This window comes from Oncorhynchus gorbuscha, linkage group LG08, assembly GCF_021184085.1.
Source record: "Oncorhynchus gorbuscha isolate QuinsamMale2020 ecotype Even-year linkage group LG08, OgorEven_v1.0, whole genome shotgun sequence".
Lineage (NCBI taxonomy): Eukaryota > Metazoa > Chordata > Actinopteri > Salmoniformes > Salmonidae > Oncorhynchus > Oncorhynchus gorbuscha.
The window spans coordinates 5,340,543-5,364,910 of record NC_060180.1 but is presented as its reverse complement, the minus strand read 5'-3'; the positions used below and the strand labels follow the sequence as shown (position 1 = coordinate 5,364,910).

The 24,368-nt window shown below is 42.1% G+C and overlaps 1 protein-coding gene across 3 annotated transcripts in view; it reads right to left on the bottom strand.

The window, feature by feature from the left end:
* Positions 1 to 337: 337 nt before the first annotated feature.
* Positions 338 to 24,368, bottom strand: part of LOC124041120 (calcium-activated potassium channel subunit alpha-1-like) — a 342,355-nt gene continuing 318,324 nt past the window's right edge. For 2 of the 3 annotated variants that reach the window (XM_046358328.1, XM_046358326.1), the window contains 6 exons: positions 22,791 to 22,921; positions 15,715 to 15,909; positions 11,935 to 12,053; positions 9,774 to 9,998; positions 6,670 to 6,698; positions 338 to 5,729 (listed from right to left, as the gene is read on the bottom strand). In XM_046358328.1, coding sequence (XP_046214284.1) covers positions 5,578 to 5,729; positions 6,670 to 6,698; positions 9,774 to 9,998; positions 11,935 to 12,053; positions 15,715 to 15,909; positions 22,791 to 22,921 — 851 coding nt within the window. In that variant the 3' untranslated portion in view covers positions 338 to 5,577. The remainder of the gene's footprint in view (positions 5,730 to 6,669; positions 6,699 to 9,773; positions 9,999 to 11,934; positions 12,054 to 15,714; positions 15,910 to 22,790; positions 22,922 to 24,368) is intronic. The other variant, XM_046358327.1, reaches the window with a different exon arrangement.

Here is a 24,368-nt window from a genome sequence, read left to right as displayed (position 1 = left end):
AACTGTAAGATCATAATAAATCAAATATATTTTCTAATTATATGTGTAGGATAGTTTGCTCCTATAGGACACCATCCTGGAGGAGACTGAGATGGACAGAACTTTTAATCAACAAGATGTTTTGTGTTGTTTGTTTTAATGTTAACTATTGTATGTACTGTATATTTGCTTAATTGCCGCTTGTGGAATAATTCATTATTAAATATTAACACCCTGTGATTGTGCTATATACCGTAGTATATTGTCACTACGGTGTATTTTCGTCTAACGCTCACGTGCATCACTGTAAAGAATATACACATTTTCTAATGCTGGAAGGAAATGAGAGGAGACGTTCCAGTTTTAGAACACAAATACATCCATTTTAATTTGAGAAAATACAAAAAGAAACCATGTACAATTTATGTACAAACTTTTTGTACAAGACAGTATGTTTATCAGCAGATTATATTTGACAGAGTCAGGTAGATCTACCTAGCACCATCAAATCCTCCATGTATCCATCCAAACTAAGTAGACCATGTGCCAAATAATCCGATATGTGAGGTGTGAGAGCAATGTCCTGAATTCCACCCGAACTGATAGGCAGCCCACCCCACAAAATACTGCAAGTTTCTTTTTTCCTAAAAACATCAACAAAGATTGCCACCTGCAATTTCAATGTGTTGTTAAGACTTAAATCCCCCCATAGTTTTATACATTTTATTACATCTAGTACATTTTCCAGCAAATAAGTTATTTTATCCATCCTTTACAGTAACAAAATAGATAAACAAAAATATGTAACATACTGCAACAGTGATGTGTGACGTTTCATAGTCCTGACTATCTTAAGCGGACTAAAACACTCCAGAGCCACAAGAAACAGCCTGGCCTGTGCTCTCTGTGCATCCTTCAGTCATTCAGACCTTCTACCACACAACAAACATGTTTTAACATCTCTCCCTCCTAACAGTCTCCTAACAACAAGACCTTCAGCTACAGACAGTACGACCAACACAGATGTATGATACTTTGATGAGCCCCATGTCCCTGCCCCATGTTCCTTCCTTTTCAATGCCACTTTTCGCTATAGTGGGTCTTGAAATGGGCCCTCCTCTTGACCTACAGCACTGCCTGGCACTATACTGGCATGGGGGCATGGATGGCTTGGATGTTCTCCACGCTAGTATAAATCACATACACATTTACTTCCCTTTCTGAGAAGAACTAACTCAATCCCTACTCATTCTGATTTAGTGAGTCAGTGAATGACTGAATGATGCTTGTTCAACAACACTTTCCATGGCACTTCAAAACACTAACTTTAAGAGGCGTACATTGCAAAGACGTGTACGAACATATTATATGGTATACAGCAGTACCATAGATTTGTGGAGTATTTGTGCCAAAAAGAGATCAAGCTTAATGTAAGAACAGATTTCAATCCAGTGTCTTTTCCAGTTTGAGTCAAAACAGTCACACAAATTGTGGGTACATGTATTGAAAATAAAAAAACATTCAGATATAATGAAATGCACTGGTATCTGTTTGGCTTGTGATTTGTACCATTTGATTTCTGAGTAAAGTGATAGTTATTTAAGTACCTCTGAATAAAAAATAAAACTGTAAACAAATAATACAAATTAGTTTCAAACAATCCATGGATATTACTATGATGACATAAATGACGAGAGCTGACAAAATGGAATGTAAACCCTGATAAAGAAACTATTTTAACAAGAAAACCAATGAAGTATGTTCTCTCTGTACTGTGATAAGCTTTGCTGAACTGGTACCAGCTTATGTCTGCACCTCTGTGATGGTTCATATAACCAGGTCCTGTTAAACCTGCTCAAGTCAAGCTTACATTTTTTTCCATTTATGACAAAACAATAAGTTTGTCCTTCGTCAATAGTATGTGTTATGAATCAAGTCATTGTCAGTGTCAAATATTAATTCCTTGTTTTTCAGTCTAGCGAGTATATTATTAACAACCCAATTATATATACATTTTTACTCACATACTTTCTGAAAATAATTATACTTGCTACAAAGTGTGACAACAATGTAAGCACAAAAGCTTCAGAAGTTCACGTCAGGACAAAATGTGTATGAGCAGTCGCACCACACCCAATAGACAGACAGAAAGCTCAGGACATTTTGCTTCAGAAAAATCTATATAATGGCTGAATATACACAACATATTGAGACACAAATATATGTCCTTTTTTTGTCAAGAATGACAGGTCTTTAGAAAGACATTATCTTAGTCTATAATATCATGGCTATCTGTTCAATGCAAACAACCTGATGATGTTCTAACTATCTGTCACATAGTTAGAAACGCACATTCATGAAGAATGACATTATACACCCACAAAACAATACTTCAATGTATCTCTCCTTACTAAGAGACCTAATTTAGGTCAATCATTGATAGTAGAGGTCACCCAGTTTTACTCTCAGAACTGAACGAATGCCTAAATGCCTCAGATCGGGGCTTCATGCACCTTTCCGATTGGCTCACTGTCTGGGTATTATTTACACCCAGTGATTGTTTACGTCACATTTATGTTTGTCTCAGACAACAATATTTGTATTTGCTTACAGATGAAAATGAGCAGTACAATAAAGTTTATCAATACAGCTACAGAGATCCTTCAACTAAGCCCATTTATGTTTTGAGGAGCACTCAACAGGTGATACAGAAGCTCAGAGTTAGATTTATGTTGTCGCCTATACAATATTGACTTAGGGCCCTCATTAGATTTATGTTATCTCCGATACAATATTGACTTAGGGCTCTCATTAGATTTATGTTATCTCCGATACAATATTGACTTAGGGCTCTCATTAGATTTATGTTATCTCCGATACAATATTGACTTAGGGCTCTCATTGGATTTATGTTATCTCCGATACAATATTGACTTAGGGCTCTCATTGGATTTATGTTATCTCCGATACAATATTGACTTAGGGCTCTCATTAGATTTATGTTATCTCCGATACAATATTGACTTAGGGCTCTCATTGGATTCATGTTATCTCCTATACAATATTGACTTATGGCTCTCATTAGATTTATGTAATCTCCTATACAATATTGACTTAGGGCTCTCACAAATTTATGTTATCTCTTCTACAATATTGACTTAGGACTCTAATCAATCTGTATCACTGAAGTGTTACAGATTGTGCGATAGAAATGTAAATGTAATTTCCGATTGAGTCGACATATGCAGTGGTGTAAAGTACTTAAGAACAAATACTTTGAAGTACTACTTAAGTAGTTTTTTTGGGATATCTGTATTTTACTATTAATATTTTTGACAATTCACACTCTTATCAAGAGAACATCCCTGGTCAAATAAGTACTTGTTCCACCACTGGACATATGCAGCGTTTATCGTGAATGCAGTCTCTGCTAAACATTGCCTTTACATTTCAATCAAACTGTAATGTTGAACTTCTGCGATATGGATTGAATAGCGCCCTTAATCACTATACTTTATCAGGGATAAGAGAGGGGACTTCTACTCTTCCTCAATGATGCATTTCTAATTATAAGCATTTCAGAATTGATATGAATAATTTTGGTATGATTATGTTAAATACAGTGATTCATTTAGAAATACAATAATCTGATGTAATTATAGGCCTAATAATAATAATGGATTGCTTTCACAAAGTGTTTCTCACTACGTCATGTGTAAAAATAAGTACAACATGATTATGCTCATATGAACATAAAATAATCATATTTGTATGTATAAAGTATCTAGGTTAAGAATTGAGTTGGTTCATACCCTCTCCTCCCCAAGGCTGCAGCTCTGTCTGGGTTGCTCTGGATCAAAAACAAAATAGAAACGGTCCATTTTTAACACGCACTGCCTTGTGCCTAGACCAGAATGACATGAAGAACACAGGCAGTATTCTCCAGTGTTCTTCATCGGCATCAGTGGCAAAACTATGATTGAGCTTTTCCCTTAATGGTTACCAACAGTGTTTAGAGGTGTCATGATGACATCAGGATTGGCAGCAGAGAACATCCAAGCTCTTTGCTGCCTCTGTTACCAACCCTGTGCCAGGCAGTGGTTCTGGTCAAAGGAGGACCCACTGATGCCCATTTTACGCAATATGTGGCATTGTTTCTCCGAATTTCTCAACAGACAAAAAAATATTGAAACTATATGCTTATTATTTTGTTATTAAATAGGTTCCATCTTAAATGCTTCCCTTACATTTTTAGGGCACACAGCTAATGTTTGTTCACATTTATTCAGCTCAATCATAGATGGTGTATTATTGGTGATGTGACTGGGCATGATGGTGAGCATAGAAAAGTGTTTGCTTAGTTCATTAGTTGATTGGCAACCCCCAGACAGAGCTAGTTCCTATACATCATTCTTGTTTGAAGCCTTGATCCCACATGCTGCTCCCTCAGAGGCTGAACCACCATCACATACATACTGATGGAGAGATGACGACACTAACACTAACTCAGATGTTCCACCAATGTTTTTCTTAAGGGGACACATTGCTGCCACGTACAGTACACACATGCCATATGCAAGATGTGTACAAGGCTGTCCTTTCACTCAATTAACGTGTTCACAAGGGACGAGACAAAGTTGTCCATTCACCCCTTTCATGTTTACACATAAGGGATATGACAAGGTTGTCCTTCGTCCCCTTTCATGTTTACACATAAGGGTTAGGACAAGGTTGTTCTTTGTCCCCTTTCATGTTTTCAGGTTAAGTTGATCATCTGCACTGTATTGTTATAAAAGGGCTCAGGCACCATGCGATAATAGGAGCTTGAAACAAGGTCAAAGACATCATTATGATCCATAGCCATTGTGATATCCCCAGAACAGATGTAGGTACTGTGTATATATACGGTCAACCAGCTTATCCCAGAACTATCTCTTACAGTACTCTGAGTCTCAAGACAACTGATTTACAATATGATCTACAGGACTCGAATGCATTCATTCAGATGATTACTGAAACAGCATGTTGACATACAGTAGCATACCCTAAGCAGTGATGTAATGGATCTGTACACCTCTTCAAATGACAAAGTGAATCGACAACCAAAAAGTTCACATTTCTGTGATGGGTGTTGTTTTGGGGAAATGTCAATGTTTCCCGTCGTCGTGTTGCAAAATAACGTGATCAGTTTTAGTGCAAATAGAACAGAAACAGACACGGTGTATGAGTGGTCAGCCCCAATGGCGTTTTTGGGAGATGTGATGAACGAAGGGCGAACTGCTGTGACCCTCATCCTCCAACAACAAGTAGTAACCTCAAAATACAGTAGTCATGGAGTCTGGACACACAAAGAGGTGATGAACGATTGCAAATAATTACAGGAAGTACTTAATCTTCTCTCTTCAACTCGTCAAATAATTTCAAAAACATTACAGGTATACACATAGGTGGCCCCTTCCAGTTGTGGTGTTTATGTCAAACCCTTGATCTGTAGAATGAGTGAGGACCAATGAATCATCATCATCCCTGTTCACCATCTCTTATCTCCTTTTGTAAGAGCGTCCAGAATTCTCACGAGTCATCAAGCGGGCCTGGTTTTCAGCATTCATCTTCAACTTCTCTGATTGGTGGTATCAGACTGCTAGTGGATTTGTATTGGTTGACTTGGTTGGCCATGTGAGTGCTCATGGGCTTGATCTGAATGTTCCGTGGGTAGGCATTTTCTGGTTCATCTGTAAACCATTTCCTTTCTGCGGAGGGATGGGGCAGAAACAAAGTGTTAGTGTTGAATAACCCATACGGTGTCATGTCATATATTCCTGTCTCAGTTTATGTAGCCGCCTTATATAGCATGAGGGATCATAGGTTTCAAGTCAGGTACTTCATTTCCTTCCAGGTAAAGTTATTTCAACTTTGGAGTGTGTACATGTGGGTCTGTGTGAATGTAAGTGTGTGTGTGTTTCAGTCAACTTGCGTGCTCAGGCAAGTGTGTTACAGCACAAGTGTTTGATGTTTTGAAACTATGCCTGAGGTGAAGCAAGATGTCTATCGCCTGAAACCACCACAGAGTTATGAGTTCGAAACATTTCATTTTGAGGTTTCAAGCCTACTCTACGAGAGGTATGATCTTTAGGTCATCAAATGTCTACAATTCATGTTTGTATTATATAGTGTGTGATAGGCAACACTCTGTGGCTCCAGTATACAGAATCCGGATTACAACATATTTCTATCACTTGAACAACATCTAATCACATTCAATAGGAAAGAATATGTGCAAACACACAAACCTCTGACAATGCAATTAGTCTCAAGTTGAAATAAAGCAAACAAAAAACATGATAAATTATAAAAAATAGAGGCTCTGTCAGAAGAAAACAAAGAAAAAGCATAATCAGGTGAATTAGGGTGTGAAGGAGATAAAACAAAAAGGCAGGAAGAGCCAATGCAGAGATGGTCCTGGGCATGACAGGGAGAAGGCAGAGGCAGCGGCAGCCATTTTGCTTTCCATTTGTCCAAAAGCAAAACTTAAACTGAGGCATGATGACTTATCCTTACAGGAAAATAACAGAAACACTATAAAACCTCCGCTTGTCATAACAATTGCCACAGGGACAAAGTTATGATTAGAACCCCACGTAAAGGTTGCTATTGTAATAGTAGGACATGCAGAATTGTTAACTTGCATACCTTGGCTCATTCTATTCATCCTTGTTGCACTTCAGAAAGAGAAGTAGGTAATCTAAGTAAGTGAGGTATTACAGTCTATACAAGGCAAATAACAAGTCTCAAACACAATCACTGACCTGACTGGATCTCTTGCTGTTCTCTACAGTATGTAAACACTGACAACTATGGCTATTTTCTAACGTAATCAAGGCCTCATTGACAAAATGTAAAATGCTATTTCAGTTTACGTCCTAATTTGACCTCCAACCCTACTTGTCAGATGTTCCCTTAGCCCTGTTTATGTTTCTAGATACTGAACAACTACACTTCGCCTCCCGATGACACCATGTTTGAAAAGCATTGAAGGCAAATGCTAAGGGACATTTAAAATGACACTAAGACATTTCAATTGATCTGTTGTCTTTAAGCTTAAGAATGGAAGTTGATAAATGACTGTTTAGGGATTACTTAGTAACATGATGTCTTTTCTTACCATCAAAATCATATTCTCTGGGTAATTTTACAATTATTACTTCCTTATCATTTAATATAACTTAAATTTTATATTATATTATGCAAAACACATCCACATTTAAAACAGAACTAAAAATAAGCATTTGAGATGGAGAACTAGGACCATGGACATGCCATGTCTCAGAACAGACACAATAACCAGATAGATGACGTTTATCATTCATGGACAATCATCTTGAACATCAGCTCCTCTGGTCAAAATGTGGTCATGTTGGGTAGAATGTTTAGTCCACGTAAAGCATGTCACATTCAATCCATAACCATGGCATGCTGTTGGTACGTACACTAACAAATAAGCAGGCGATACCAATATGAGTCAAAGTAAAAACATACTGTACAGTGCATTCAGAGAGTATTCAGACCTCTTCACTTTTCCACATTTTGTTATGTTACAGCCTTACTCTAAAATGGATCAAATCAAATCCTCAATCTACACATAATACCCCATAACGACAAAGCGAAAACAGGTTTTTATCATTTTTTGCAAAAGTATTAAATATTAATAACAGAAATACCTTATTTACATAAGTATTCGGACCCTTTGCTATGAGACTCAAAGTTGAGCTCAGCTCAGCTGTTTCCATGGCTCATCCGTGAGATGTTTCTAGAACTTGAATGGAGTCCACCTGTGATAAATTCAATTGAAATGACATGATTTGGAAAAAAAACACTTGTCTATATAAGATCCCACAGTTGACAGTGCCTGTCAGAGCAAAAACCAAGGTCAAAGGAATTGTCCGTAGAGCTCAGAGACAGGACTGTGTCGAGGCACAGATCTGGGGAAGGATTCCAAAAAATGTCTACAGCATTGAAGGTCCAAGAACACAGTGGCCTCCATCATTCTTAAAAGGAAGAAGTTTGGAACAACCAAGACTCTTCCTGGCCAGACGGAAGCCACTCCTCAGTAAAAGGCACATGACAGCCCACTTGGAGTTTACCTAAAGGGCACCTAAAGGACACTCAGACCATCAAAAACAAGATTCTCTGGTCTGATGAAACCAAGATCTTTGGCTCTCTTTACCTGACTGCCAAGCATCATGTCTGGAGGAAACCTGGCACCATCCCTATGGTGAAGCATGGTGGTGACAGCATCATGCTGTTGGGATGTTTTTCAGCAGCACAAACTGGGAGACTAGTCAGGATCGAGGGAAAGATGAACGGAGCAAAGTACAGAAAGATCCTTGATGAAAACCTCCTCCAGAGCGCTCAGGACCCCAGACTGGAGCGAAGGTTCACCTTCCAACAGAACAATGACCCTCAGCACACAGCCAAGACAACGCAGGGGTGGCTTCGGGACAAGTCTCTGAATGTCCTTGAGTGGCCCAGCCAGAGCCCGGACTTGAACCCAATCGAAACATCTCTGGAGAGACCTGAAAATAGCTGTGCAGCAGCACTCCCTATCCAACCTAACAGAGCTTGAGAGGATCTACTGAGAAGAATGGGAGAAACTCCCCAAATACAGGTGTGCCAAGCTTGTAGCGTCATACCCAAGAAGACTCTAGGCTGTAATCACTGCCAAAGGTGCTTCAACAAAGTACTGACTAAAGGGTCTGAATATGTATGTAAATGTAATATTTCAGTTTTGTGTTTTTTTTTAAATGAGCAAAACGTCTAAACAACCAGTTTTTGGTTTGTCATCATGGGGTAGTATGTGTAGATTGATGAGGGGGAAAAAACAATTAAATTAATTTTAGAATAAGACTGTAACGTAAGAAAATGTGGAAAAAGGTTAAGGGGTCTGAATACTTTCCCGAGTGCACTGTACTGTGTCTTATCGAGACAAAGTGCCTGCCACGGCCGTCACCGGCCTGGTACAAAGACAACATATGATTGAAAGACCTATTATAGAAAGACAACATTGTTATAGAAAGACCTATGTTCCTTGTCATCTGATGATATTTTGCGTTCTTAAAATAATGCTTAAATAAAGGTTCAATGAGGTTGAAGGAAATTTTTAAGACAGTTTGTCAGTGAAAACAATGCACATCAAAGTTTCCCCTTAGTTCCATTGATTAGATCATGGTACAGTAGCTATGGAGGCAGGCAGAGATGTCAGAGCAAGGACCACATGCTGATGTTTATGGAGCAAACATTGCACAAACATGACGTTGACATTGAGCACAAAATCTCAGAAACAAAACCCAAACCCCAATAAACACACAGACAGAGATAACTGACCCAAACAGTGACACACACACACCTTTTGGCCACAACTCTACATAGACACAACACCCACAGGAAACTTTTGGGAACACATACTACACAGACACACACAGACAGACACACACACACAGACACACACACACACACACACACACACACACACACACACACACACACACACACACACACACACACACACACACACACACACACACACACACACACACACACACACACACACACACACACACACACACACACACACACACACACAGACAGACACACAGACACACAGACACACACAGACACACACACAGACACACACACAGACACACACAGACACACACACACACACACACACACACGCACACGCACACGCACACGCACACGCACACGCACACACACACACACACCCCTCCTCCACCTACTTCTGTTTGTGGCCTGCCTCCCGAGCCTTGCTGCTGCGGTTCTGGCGGTTGGTGGTGGGGATGGAGTGGACGGACGAGCTCTTTTTGCTGGAGGAATGGGAGGAGTGGGAGCTGTGGGAAAGGCTGGTCCGAGACTGGCCCGCGTTGTGGTCAAACTGCATCAGACAGAAGATCAGGTCTGTGGGGACCAACTCAAACTCATACGGAGGGTTGGTAATCACATACCTGTATAAAGGAAAGGTTAGGAGTTGGTAGAAAACACTGATTAGTCAATGTATAATTAAGCAATAAGGCCAGGGGATGGGGGGGGGGTGTATATGGCCAATATACCACGGCTAAGGGCTGTTCTTAGGCTCAACGTAATGCAGAGTGCCTGAATACAGCCCTTGGTCATGGTACAGTGCATTCAGAAAGTATTCAGATACCTTGACTTTTTCCACATTTTGTTACGTTACGGCCTTATTCTAAAATTCATTTTTTCCTCATCAATCTACACACAAATGCCAAAGAAAAAACATTATTTTATTTTTTTTTGCATAATTAGCGATTACAGCCTCGACTCTTCTTGGGTATGACACTACAAGCTCGGCACACCTGTATTTGGGGAGTTTCTCCCATTCTTCTCTGGAGATCCTCTCAAACTCAAGTTGGATGGGGAGCATCGCTGCACAGCTATTTTTAGGTCTCTCCAGAGATGTTCGATCGGGTTCAAGTCCAGGCTCTGGCTGGGCCACTCAAGGACATTCAAAGACTCCTGCCACTCCTACGTTGTCTTTGCTGTGTGCTTAGAGTTGTTTTCCTGTTAGAAGGTGAACCTTCGCCCCAGTCTGAGGTCCTGAGAACTCTGGAGCAGGTTTCCATCAAGGATCTCTCTGTACTTTGCTCCGTTCATCTTTCCCTCGATCCTGACTAGTCTCCCAGTACCTGTTGATGAAAACATTCCCACAGCAAGAAGCTGCCACCACCATGCTTCACGGTATGGATGGTGCCAGGTTTCCTCCAGACATGACGCTTGGCATTCAGGCCAAAGAGTTCAATTTTGATTTCATCAGACCAGAGAATCTTGTCTGGCCACTCTACCATAAAGGCCTGATTGGTGGAGTGCTGCAAGGATGGTTGTGCTTCTGGAAGGTTCTCCCATCTCGACAAAGGTACTCTGGAGCTCTGTCAGAGTGACCAACGGGTTCTTATCACCTCCCTGACCAAGGCCCTTCTCCCCCGATTGCTCAGTTTGGCTGGGTGGCCAGCTCTAGGAAGAGTCTTGGTGGTTGCAAACTTCTTCAATTTAAGAATGATGGAGGCCACTGTGTTCTTGGAGATCTTCAATGCTGCAGAAATGTTTTGGTACCCTTCCCAGATCTGTACCTCGACACAATCTCGGAGCTCTACGGACAATTCCTTCGACCTCATGGCTTGGTTTTTGCTTTGACATGCACTGTCAACTGTAGGACCTTATATAGACAGGTGTCCACAGGTGGACTCCAATCAAGTTGTAGAAACATCTCAAGGATGATCAATGGAAACAGGATGAACCTGAGCTCAACTTCAAGAATCATAGCAAAGGGCCTGAATATTTATGTAAATGATGTTTTTATTTTTAATACATTTCAAAAAGTTATAAAAACCAGTTTTCACTTCGTCATTATGGGGTATTATGTGTAGATTGATGAGGGAGATGTTTTATTTAATCCATTTTAGAATAAGGCTGTAACATAACAACATGTGGAAGAAGTGAAGGGGTCTGAAGACTTTCTGAATGTACTGTACATTGGCCATATACCACAAACCCCCGAGGTGCCTTATTGCTATCATAAACTGCTTACCAACGTAATTAGAGCAGTAAAGAAAACCTTTTGTCATACAGCCAATCAGCATTCAGGGCTCGAACCACCCAGTTTATAAAAACAAATACATCACAGAAAGCTAATGGGGCATGGTTGAAAACTAATCAGTTACAAGATTTCTAAGCAGATTCATTCCAAATAAAAATGTTTCCGTGTTAAGAGGCATGAAGTCGAAATGCATCTAGTTTGTAGAGTTATCGAATCACATAAGTGTCTACGATAAACAGTATAATATATTCACATAACTGCTAATATTATAATGGGAAACAGCTGATGTTGACGAGTGAGACGGGTGGATGGAACACTGACTGTCTCACCGTTTGGTACACTGGCTAGGTGTGGCAAGGTGAGCGTCTCTCAATCTGTAGATTCCGAAGCACAACATGTTGTATGTCTTCAATGCTTTACAGAACAAATCTCCATAGCAACCACCATCCTGGAAAACAACAAATGGCTAATCAAAAACAACATCAGGGTGTGTTGGCTTATAAAGTGTAATCATTTCTCTAAATTACAAAATAATCCACGTTTTTTTTAAATGTCAAACTGCAGTGCCCTGGATACATCCTGCTGTATGTTTTGGGGAAAGAGATCTTCTTCATCCCAGAACACACACACAGCAATGCTGGGACGAAAAAACGAAGCATTTTGCTTACGTCGGTAATTTTAGGTGATTTGGCTACACAACATTCCTGTAGATTGTCCTAGAACCATTATTTGGTCAACAGTAATAGCCTATGCATTATGGTGATTCCTGCTCTGCAAGTATATGCCTGTCACCGTTTCGCTGTCGACAGCTGACTTTCCCTCTCCCCACTGTGTGCATGGAGGAGGGAGAGACGCATTCTGACAAGCACAAGCATATGTCCGTTGCTCAAAATCCTATTGTAGGAAAAAGACCGTTTTCAAAGTAACTACTGTTGTTCTAGTTACAGAGAGGACAATCATATCATGTATTTCTCACCTCCTAATATTGAGTTCATTCACTTTACACCGGGAGTAGGCTTTAGTGTAGTAAGGTTTTGTTGCATCGCAGGCCGGAGAGCGTCATTTGCAGTGAATAGGCCTGTATCCTAGCGCTGGAAAGGCTTTAAAGGACATGAGCTACATTTACTGACAGATGAATCAATTAGCCTAATAATTCGAGCTACGGGTTTTGACTTCCCACTTCCTCGGTTGGTGTATAATACAGCCTATAGGTCAATAAGCATAAAGACGTTGGGGAATTCACTGAAGAGACTAAATTAAATCTGATCATTCTGGAGGTGATTCAATCATGCATTTCTGCTACCATCTGAAATAGCTGACTTTTTGAATCATAGGCTACCATCTCAGCTGTCTTATTTGAATCATAGGCTACCATCTCAGCTGTCTTATTTGAATCATAGGCTACCATCTCAGCTGTCTTATTTGAATCATAGGCTACCATCTCAGCTGTCTTATTTGAATCATAGGCTACCATCTCAGCTGTCTTATTTGAATCATAGGCTACCATCTCAGCTGTCTTATTTGAATCATAGGCTACCATCTAGCTGTCTTATTTGAATCAGGCTACCATCTCAGCTGTCTTATTTGAATCATAGGCTACCATCAGCTGTCTTATTTGAATCAGCTGTCTTATTTGAATCATAGGCTACCATCTCAGCTGTCTTATTTGAATCATAGGCTACCATCTCAGCTGTCTTATTTGAATCATAGGCTACCATCTCAGCTGTCTTATTTGAATCATAGGCTACCATCTCAGCTGTCTTATTTGAATCATAGGCTACCATCTCAGCTGTCTTATTTGAATCATAGGCTACCATCTCAGCTGTCTTATTTGAATCATAGGCTACCATCTCAGCTGTCTTATTTGAATCATAGGCTACCATCTCAGCTGTCTTATTTGAATCATAGGCTACCATCTCAGCTGTCTTATTTGAATCATAGGCTACATAGGCTACCATCTCAGCTGTCTTATTTGAATCATAGGCTACCATCTCAGCTGTCTTATTTGAATCATAGGCTACCATCTCAGCTGTCTTATTTGAATCATAGGCTACCATCTCAGCTGTCTTATTTGAATCATAGGCTACCATCTCAGCTGTCTTATTTGAATCATAGGCTACCATCTCAGCTGTCTTATTTGAATCATAGGCTACCATCTCAGCTGTCCATCTACCATCTCAGCTGTCTTATTTGAATCATAGGCTACCATCTCAGCTGTCTTATTTTTGAATCTTATTTAGGCTACCATCTCAGCTGTCTTATTTGAATCATAGGCTACCATCTCAGCTGTCTTATTTGAATCATAGGCTACCATCTCAGCTGTCTTATTTGAATCATAGGCTACCATCTCAGCTGTCTTATTTGAATCATAGGCTACCATCTCAGTCTTATTTGTCATTACCATTTGTCTTAATCATAGGCTACCATCTCAGCTGTCTTATTTGAATACCATCTCAGCTGTCTTATTTACCAGGCTACCATCTCAGCTGTCTTATTTGAATCATAGGCTACCATCATAGGCTACCATCTCAGCTGTCTTATTTGAATCATAGGCTACCATCTGTCATTTGCTGTACCATTATTTGAATCATAGGCTACCATCTCAGCTGTCTTATTTGAATCATAGGCTACCATCTCAGCTGTCTTATTTGAATCATAGGCTACCATCTCAGCTGTCTTATTTGAATCATCTAGGCTACCATCTCAGCTGTCTTATTTGAATCATAGGCTACCATCTCAGCTGTCTTATTTGGATCATAGGCTACCATCTCAGCTGTCTTATTTGAATCATAGGCTACCATCTCAGCTGTCTTATTTGAATCATAGGCTACCATCTCAGCTGTCTTATTTGGATCATAGGCTACCATCTCAGCTGTCTTATTTGAATCATAGGCTACCATCTCAGCTGTCTTATTTGAATCATAGGCTACCATCTCAGCTGTCTTATTTGGATCATAGGCTACCATCTCAGCTGTCTTATTTGAATCATAGGCTACCATCTCAGCTGTCTTATTTGAATCATAGGCTACCATCTCAGCTGACTTATTTGATCATAGGCTACCATCTCAGCTGTCTTATTTGAATCCATCTCTCAGCTGTCTTATTTGAATCATAGGCTACCATCTCAGCTGTCTTATTTGAATCATAGGCTACCATCTCAGCTGTCTTATTTGAATCATAGGCTACCATCTCAGCTGTCTTATTTGGATCATAGGCTACCATCTCAGCTGTCTTATTTGAATCATAGGCTACCATCTCAGCTGTCTTATTTGAATCATAGGCTACCATCTCAGCTGTCTTATTTGAATCATAGGCTACCATCTCAGCTGTCTTATTTGAATCATAGGCTACCATCTCAGCTGTCTTATTTGAATCATAGGCTACCATCTCAGCTGTCTTATTTGAATCATAGGCTACCATCTCAGCTGTCTTATTTGAATCATAGGCTACCATCTCAGCTGTCTTATTTGAATCATAGGCTACCATCTCAGCTGACTTATTTGAATCATAGGCTACCATCTCAGCTGTCTTATTTGAATCATAGGCTACCATCTCAGCTGTCTTATTTGAATCATAGGCTACCATCTCAGCTGTCTTATTTGAATCATAGGCTACCATCTCAGCTGTCTTATTTGAATCATAGGCTACCATCTCAGCTGTCTTATATGGCACTGGAAAAAAACTATTCTAGAGCCCTGCTGCTTGTAAAGTAACTGTCCATAGAATAAAATAAATGATTGTTGTATTTGTTGTTATCGAGCAAAACAATTACATTTATCGCGATATGACTTTTTGTCCATATCGCCCAGCTCTAGCACCTCCCCGCAAAATCATTTATTATTATTTATCTCTGATTTATTGTTATAGCAAAAAATGTATTTAAATGTAATGTAATGTAATCAATTTACCGCAATATGGATTTTTTATCCATATCACCCAGCTCTAACATACACACACTCCAGAACCCTCCTTCCTCCTCCTAAGCAGAGCACCCTTTGCGTGTTCTCTGTTCTTCACTTTGTATTAAGTGCCGCAAGGAGCCAAGCAGGCGGGATGGGTGCTGCTGCCGAGTGCCAAAACCTGTCAGCTCCATTTAAACATTCGCTTACCCCCAAGTCGGCAAAGGGCCCATCGTACAGGGCCAGTTGGGCAACACGACACCTGTCTCGGTTGGCCAGTGTCTGTGGCGTGCTGTAGCCCCCTTGCAGGGCGTTCTCCTCAGCCAGTAGAGCCTCTAGCTCTGGGGTGGCTCCCCCAGTCACCAGCGTCCGGATGAGGGTGAGGATATTATCGTTGAAGTATGTCTGCAGAGATAAAAGGATGTGAGATCCGTAAGTAAGGAGACACCATTAGAGCCACAACGGTAGAGGATATGTGGCGGACAGAGAACGGGGGAGAGGGGAGAGATGGAGAAAGGGGAGATAAGGGGGAAGGGATGGAGAAGGGGGATAGGGGGAAGAGGGGAGAGATGGTGGCGATAAGGGGAGAGATAGAGAAGGGGGAGAGGGGTGAAGAGGGGAGAGATGGAGAAGGGGAGATATGGGGAGATAAGATGGGGAAGAAGGAAGAGAAGGGGGAGAGGGGAGAAATGGGGTGGGGAAGAGGGGAGAGATTGGATGGGTGACGGGGGGAGAGATGAGGAAGGGGAGAGGGGAGAGATGGGGTGGGGAGAGGGGAGAGATGGGGTGGGGAAGAGGGGAGAGATGGGATGTGGAAGAGGGGAGAGATGGGATGTGGAAGAGGGGAGAGATGGGATGGTGAAGAGGGGAAAGATGGGATGTAGGAGAGGGGAGAGATGGGGTGGGGAAGAGGGGAGAGATGGGATGGTGAAGAGGGGATAGATGAGATGGGGAAGAGGGGATAGATGAGATGTGGAAAAGGGGAGAGATGAGATGTGGAAGAGGGGAGAGATGAGATGTGGAAGAGGGGAGAGATGGGATGTGGAAGAGGGGAGAGATGGGGTGGGTGAAGAGGGGAGAGATGAGATGTGGAAGAGGGGAGAGATGGGATGTGGAAGTGGGAGAGATGGAGAAGGGGAGAGGGGAGAGATGGGATGTGGAAGGGGGAGATGGAGAAGGGGAGAGGGGAGAGATGGGGTGGGGAAGAGGGTAGAGATGGAGAAGGGGGAGAGATGGAGAAGGGGGAGAGGGGAGAGATGGAGAAGGGGAGAGGGGAGAGATGGAGAAGGGTGAAGTGGGGAGAGATGGGATGGAGGAGATGGGAGAGATGGAGAAGGGGAAAATGGGAGAGATGGATAAGGGGAAAGGGGAGGGATGGAGAAGGGGAAAAGGGGAGAGATGGGATGGGTGAAGAGGGGAGAGATGGGATGTGGAAGGGGGAGAGATGGAGAAGGGGAGATGGGAGAGATGGGGTGGGGAAGAGGGGAGAGATGGGATGTGGAAGGGGAGAGATGGAGAAGGGGAGAGGGGACAAATGTGGTAGGGAAGAGGGGAGAGATGGAGAAGGGGGAGAGGGGAGAGATGGGATGGGATGGGTGAAGATGGGAGAGATGGAGAAAGGGGAGAGGGGAGAGATGGGATGGGTGAAGAGGGGGAGATGGGATGGGATGGGATGGGATGGGTGAAGAGGGAGAGATGGATAAGGGGAGAGGGGAGAAATGGGGTAGGGAAGAGGGGAGAGATGGAGAAGGGGGAGAGGGGAGAGATGGGGTGGGTGAAGAGGGGAGAGATGGAGAAGGGGGAGAGGGGAGAGATGGGATGGGTGAAGAGGGGAGAGATGGAGAAGGGGGAGAGGCGAGAGATGGGATGGGATGGGTGAAGAGGGGAGAGATGGAGAAGGGGGAGAGGGGAGAGATGGGATGTGTGAAGAGGGGACAGATGGGATGGGATGGGTGAAGAGGGGAGAGATGGATAAGGGGGAGAGGGGAGAGATGGGATGGGTGAAGAGGGGGAGATGGGATGGGATGGGTGAAGAGGGGAGAGATGGATAAGGGGAGAGGGGAGAGATGGGATGGGTGAAGAGGGGAGAGATGGAGAAGGGGAGAGGGGAGAGATGGATAAGGGGGAGAGGGGAGAGATGGGATGGGTGAAGAGGGGAGAGATGGATAATGGGGAGAGGGGAGAGATGGGATGGGTGAAGAGGGGAGAGATGGAGAAGGGGGAGGGGAGAGATGGGATGGGTGAAGAGGGGAGAGATGGGATGGGATGGGATGGGATGGGTGAAGAGGGGAGAGATGGGATGGGTGAAGAGGGGAGAGATGGTATGGGATGGGTGAAGAGGGGAGAAATGGATAAGGGGGAGAGTGGAGAGATGGGATGGGTGAAGAGGGGAGAGATGGGATGGGATGGGTGAAGAGGGGAGAGATGGAGAAGGGGGAGAGGGGAGAGATGGGATGGGTGAAGAGGGGAGAGATGGGATGGGTGAAGAGGGGAGAGATGGGATGGGATGGGTGAAGAAGGGAGAGATGGATAAGGGGGAGGGGAGAGATGGAGAAGGGGAAAAGGGGAGAGATGGAGAAGGGGGGAGGGGAGAGATGGGGAAGAGGGGAAAGAGAGAGAGAGAGAGAGAGAGAGAGAGAGAGAGAGAGAGAGAGAGAGAGAGAGAGAGAGAGAGAGAGAGAGAGAGAGAGAGAGAGGGGAAAGGGAAAGGGGGATACCAAGTCAGCTGTACAACTGAGTGCCTTCAACTGAAATGTGTCTTCCGCATTTAACCCAACCCCTCTGAATCAGAGAGGTGCGGGGTGCTGCCTTAATCGGTGGTGGGTGGGGAGAGAGAGAGAGAGAGAGAGAGAGAGAGAGCGAGAGTGAGAGCGAGAGACATCACAGAACATGTGGGAGTGAGCTCCTCTCTCTCTCATTGTTGAAAGATGAAAGTGTTTTTTTGGACCTTGATGATGGCCCACCTTTGCATGTCAAATGTGCCATTAGAGGGAACCTCAGCACTTACCTTGTTAAAAGATCTAATAAGCTCCTTGAAAGTTTGTTTCGTGACACTTTATATGAGGAGTGGTGGCAACAACTTCCCTTTTGATGTCATTGGAGCTGGCAGCGCTGTCTGATCAATGTGGCATATCATTTACCAACTTCTGCCTACTCCGTAATGCTGCTGCGCTGAGCAGAGCATCTTATCTGACGCATCCATATCCGTTAAGTCTAACCCTTTACTTAACTTTACCTGTCTGTCTGTCTGTCTGTCTGTCTGTCTGTCTGTCTGTCTGTCTGTCTGTCTGTCTGTCTGTCTGTCTGTCTGTCTGTCTGTCTGTCTGTCTGTCTGTCTGTCTGTCTGTCTGTCTGTCTGTCTGTCTGTCTGTCTGTCTGTCTGTCTGTCTGTCTGTCTGTCTGTCTGTCTGTCTGTCTGTCTGTCTGTCTGTCTGTCTGTCTGTCTGTCTGTCTGTCTGTCTGTCTGTCTGTGTGTGTGTGTGTGTGTGTGTGTGTGTGTGTGTGTGTGTGTGTGTGTGTGTGTGTGTGTGTGTGTGTGTGTGTGTGTGTGTGTGTGTGTGTGTGTGTGTGTGTGTGTGCGTGTGTGTGCGTGTGACTGCAAGTTTGCTTCCAAAAAATGCATTAGATCTGCAGTGTTTTGAAATGCATCTTTGCTACGTTTCACACTTATTTAAACCAAAAGCATCTTCAATTCAACAGCCAGCTTTAGAGACAGCAGACATGGGTGCAGGTGAGTAGACACTACCAAGTATACACTACCAATTATACAGTACATAGTATACAGTACTTAGTTACGACCTTTAAACTACTTTGTTTAAAGACAGTATGCACGTCTTACAGTAAACCCACTATCTGTGTCTTGTCTTGTGGTTGCTGACATCTTGTACGCAACACTGGACTGACTCCTAACTGACTGTGTTCAAATCAATCATTTTAGCCCTTGACTGCTGCATGTTGCAACTGCAACAATATGCAACTTTTACCCTCTAAAAATTCTGCTTCACCCTACGGCCTTAACAGCCACTAGCCTATGCAAATAAAATAGGGATTAAAATATGGATAGAAAATATTTATAAATATGGAAGAAATATAGACTGTTCACAAAAAGGATAATTTTGGTACTGGATTATGCGATAAACTTCTGCCTAGTACATGTCGAACTACCTAGTAACATGTCGAACTAAAGTAACATGTCAGACTACCTAGTAACATGTCGGACTACCTAGTAACATGTCAGACTACCTAGTAACATGTCAGACTACCTAGTAACATGTCGAACTAAAGTAACATGTCAGACTACCTAGTAACATGTCGGACTACCTAGTAACATGTCGAACTACCTAGTAACATGTCGAACTAAAGTAACATGTCAGACTACCTAGTAACATGTCGGACTACCTAGTAACATGTCGGACTACCTAGTAACATGTCGAACTACCTAGTAACATGTCGAACTAAAGTAACATGTCAGACTACCTAGTAACATGTCGGACTACCTAGTAACATGTCGGACTACCTAGTAACATGTCAGACTACCTAGTAACATGTCAGACTACCTAGTAACATGTCGAACTAAAGTAACATGTCAGACTACCTAGTAACATGTCGGACTACCTAGTAACATGTCGAACTACCTAGTAACATGTCGGACTACCTAGTAACATGTTGAACTACCTAGTAACATATCGAACTAAAGTAACATGTCAGACTACCTAGTAACATGTCAAACTACCTAGTAACATGTCAGACTACCTAGTAACATGTCGGACTACCTAGTAACATGTCGGACTACCTAGTAACATGTCAGACTACCTAGTAACATGTCAGACTACCTAGTAACATGTCGAACTACCTAGTAACATGTCGAACTAAAGTAACATGTCAGACTACCTAGTAACATGTCGGACTACCTAGTAACATGTCAGACTACCTAGTAACATGTCAGACTACCTAGTAACATGTCGAACTAAAGTAACATGTCAGACTACCTAGTAACATGTCGGACTACCTAGTAACATGTCGAACTAAAGTAACATGTCAGACTACCTAGTAACATGTCGGACTACCTAGTAACATGTCAGACTACCTAGTAACATGTCAGACTACCTAGTAACATGTCGAACTAAAGTAACATGTCAGACTACCTAGTAACATGTCGGACTACCTAGTAACATGTCGAACTACCTAGTAACATGTCGGACTACCTAGTAACATGTCGAACTACCTAGTAACATGTCGAACTAAAGTAACATGTCAGACTACCTAGTAACATGTCAAACTACCTAGTAACATGTCAGACTACCTAGTAACATGTCGGACTACCTAGTAACATGTCGGACTACCTAGTAACATGTCAGACTACCTAGTAACATGTCAGACTACCTAGTAACATGTCGAACTACCTAGTAACATGTCGAACTAAAGTAACATGTCAGACTACCTAGTAACATGTCAAACTACCTAGTAACATGTCAGACTACCGAGTAACATGTCGGACTACCTAGTAACATGTCAGACTACCTAGTAACATGTCAGACTACCTAGTAACAAGTCGAACTAAAGTAACATGTCAGACTACCTAGTAACATGTCGGACTACCTAGTAACATGTCAGACTACCTAGTAACATGTCAGACTACCTAGTAACATGTCGAACTAAAGTAACATGTCAGACTACCTAGTAACATGTCGGACTACCTAGTAACATGTCAGACTACCTAGTAACATGTCGGACTACCTAGTAACATGTCGGACTACCTAGTAACATGTCAGACTACCTAGTAACATGTCAGACTACCTAGTAACATGTCGGACTACCTAGTAACATGTCAGACTACCTAGTAACATGTTAGACTACCTAGTAACATGTCAGACTACCTAGTAACAAGTCGAACTAAAGTAACATGTCAGACTACCTAGTAACATGTCGACTACCTAGTAACTACCTAAAGTAACATGTCAGACTACCTAGTAACATGTCAGACTACCTAGTAACATGTCAAACTCAGACTAAGTAACATGTCAGACTACCTAGTAACATGTCGGACTACCTAGTAACATGTCAGACTACCTAGTAACATGTCAGACTACCTAGTAACATGTCGAACTAAAGTAACATGTCAGACTACCTAGTAACATGTCGGACTACCTAGTAACATGTCGGACTACCTAGTAACATGTCAGACTACCTAGTAACATGTCAGACTACCTAGTAACATGTCGAACTACCTAGTAACATGTCGAACTAAAGTAACATGTCAGACTACCTAGTAACATGTCAGACTACCTAGTAACATGTCAGACTACCTAGAACTAAAGTAACATGTCAGAACTAAAGTAACATGTCAGACTACCTAGTAACATGTCAGACTACCTAGTAACATGTCGAACTAAAGTAACATGTCAGACTACCTAGTAACATGTCGGACTACCTAGTAACATGTCAGACTACCTAGTAACATGTCAGACTACCTAGTAACATGTCGAACTACCTAGTAACATGTCAGACTACCTAGTAACATGTCGGACTACCTAGTAACATGTCGAACTAAAGTAACATGTCAGACTACCTAGTAACATGTCGGACTACCTAGTAACATGTCAGACTACCTAGTAACATCTCAGACTACCTAGTAACATGTCAGACTACCTAGTAACATGTCAGACTACCTAGTAAACATGTCAAACTACCTAGTAACATGTCAGACTACCTAGTAACATGTCAGACTACCTAGTAACATGTCAGACTACCTAGTAACATGTCAGACTACCTAGTAACAAACACCTAGTAACAAACTACCTAGTAACATGTCAGACTACCTAGTAACATGTCAGACTACCTAGTAACATGTCAGACTACCTAGTAACATGTCAGACTACCTAGTAAACATGTCAAACTACCTAGTAACATGTCAGACTACCTAGTAACATGTCAGACTACCTAGTAACATGTCAGACTACCTAGTAACATGTCAAACTACCTAGTAACATGTCAGACTACCTAGTAACATGTCAGACTACCTAGTAACATGTCAGACTACCTAGTAACATGTCAGACTACCTAGTAACATGTCGGACTACCTAGTAACATGTCAGACTACCTAGTAACATGTCAGACTACCTAGTAACATGTCAGACTACCTAGTAACATGTCAGACTACCTAGTAACATGTCGGACTACCTAGTAACATGTCGGACTAAATCAAATGAAAAAAAGTGCCAAAAAAGTCAAGTGCATACTACGAACTGTGTAAACTGAGTAGCGTATACTTAGTAATGTCTACTCACTGCACTCATGAGAGAGTCCAGCACGCTGACAGCGAAGGCGGTTCCACAGGCGAAGGGCTGCGTCAGATACAGCTCTGTGTCCGGGTCGTCGTCATCATCTTGGTCCAAGAACTGAACGTTGGAGTCGTTCACTGAGAGAAGGGAGACCCAAAACAGAGTCAGAGCGAGACAGAGGCCAAGGGGGGCACAGCACGCCAAACACACACCAACACACCTGAGGACTTGAGAAGTAGAGAATCGCTGGGTGACATAGCTAGGGCAGGGGTTCCCAAACTTTTTCTGTTGGTGTTTTTGAGTCAATACGAGCCAATATTCCTTTTTTACTTGACTTACAACCCCAAGTCTTAGGCCCTGACCCAAACAGAATCATTCACTTTATTGGCTCCTTCAAAGACTCAATAGCATATATTCTCAACTGTCTCATGTCTTTAGGTATAGAAAAGGTAGTGATGTCTGAACCAAAGCATTTACATTTACATTTACATTTACATTTAAGTCATTTAGCAGACGCTCTTAACCGTTATGGATTTGGCATTCATTGTAGATGCACAGTACAATCCGTCATCAACAAACCATTTCTGCAGTTTTGAATCACATTCAAGACATGGGTTTTGCCTTGGTGTGTGAAGCACACCTCGTTCCACCATATTGTGCATGTTGATGTGAGAAGATCATGCATGTAATGTAACATGCATTCTGGAGCTTCGTTGATATCTCAGATAAGAACTGAAAGTCAAATGATTATTTAAAACAACAATAAAAAAATATATAAAGCTGTGGGGTAAATTCACATAGGCACAGCCTGCTTTTAAAGATCAAAGTTATACTACATTCTGAACTGTTAAGGATGAAACAAGTTCAAATCATAAAGGGCTAGGGTTGAAAAGTCTCTATGTTCTGTCTAGAATACTGCTAACCAGAGGAAAATATCAAGAAGAAAAAATATAAAAACAAACTTCTTTAAAACCATTTGCAAAGATGCCTTTCCCTAATAGAACAGACTTTAGCCTCAGATGTGAGGATCTGCTTGCTAGTGCCAGTGGACAAGAGTCTGAGATCCAACTGTATTTGAAAAGCGCTTGACAACACAAGCCTTTCTTTGACCCCTTCAACATGAAGGCTTGAGGTCTGGAAGAAAGAAAAAAAGACCCCCCACCACAAAAATACACAAAAACAACAACAACAACTAAACAGCTTAAAGGGAACATTTGAACTGTAGTTGTACGCTTTTTTCCCAATCTGATTTCTTCCCAGGATTCCTCTGTGCTGCGGAGGAACAGACATGTCAGTCAACCAGACAAGCGGGCTGATGATGCAAACAGGCCCAGGCTGAGGAGACTGAACCGGGGGGTAGTGGGGTGTAGCGGGGTGGGTGTAGAGTCTGGTGGTCGGGGGTGGTGGGTGTGATATGAAAACAGCCATAAGGACAGACCGAGCAACTATCCAAGTGCAAGAGCGATGCTTTGAGAAAAGAATGGATGGAAAAAAATAAAAACACCACAGAAAAAAAACTTTCAATAAAAAAAGGCCAAAACGAGACAGTAAATGTTCCACCAGAAACAGAGAACACAAAATGTA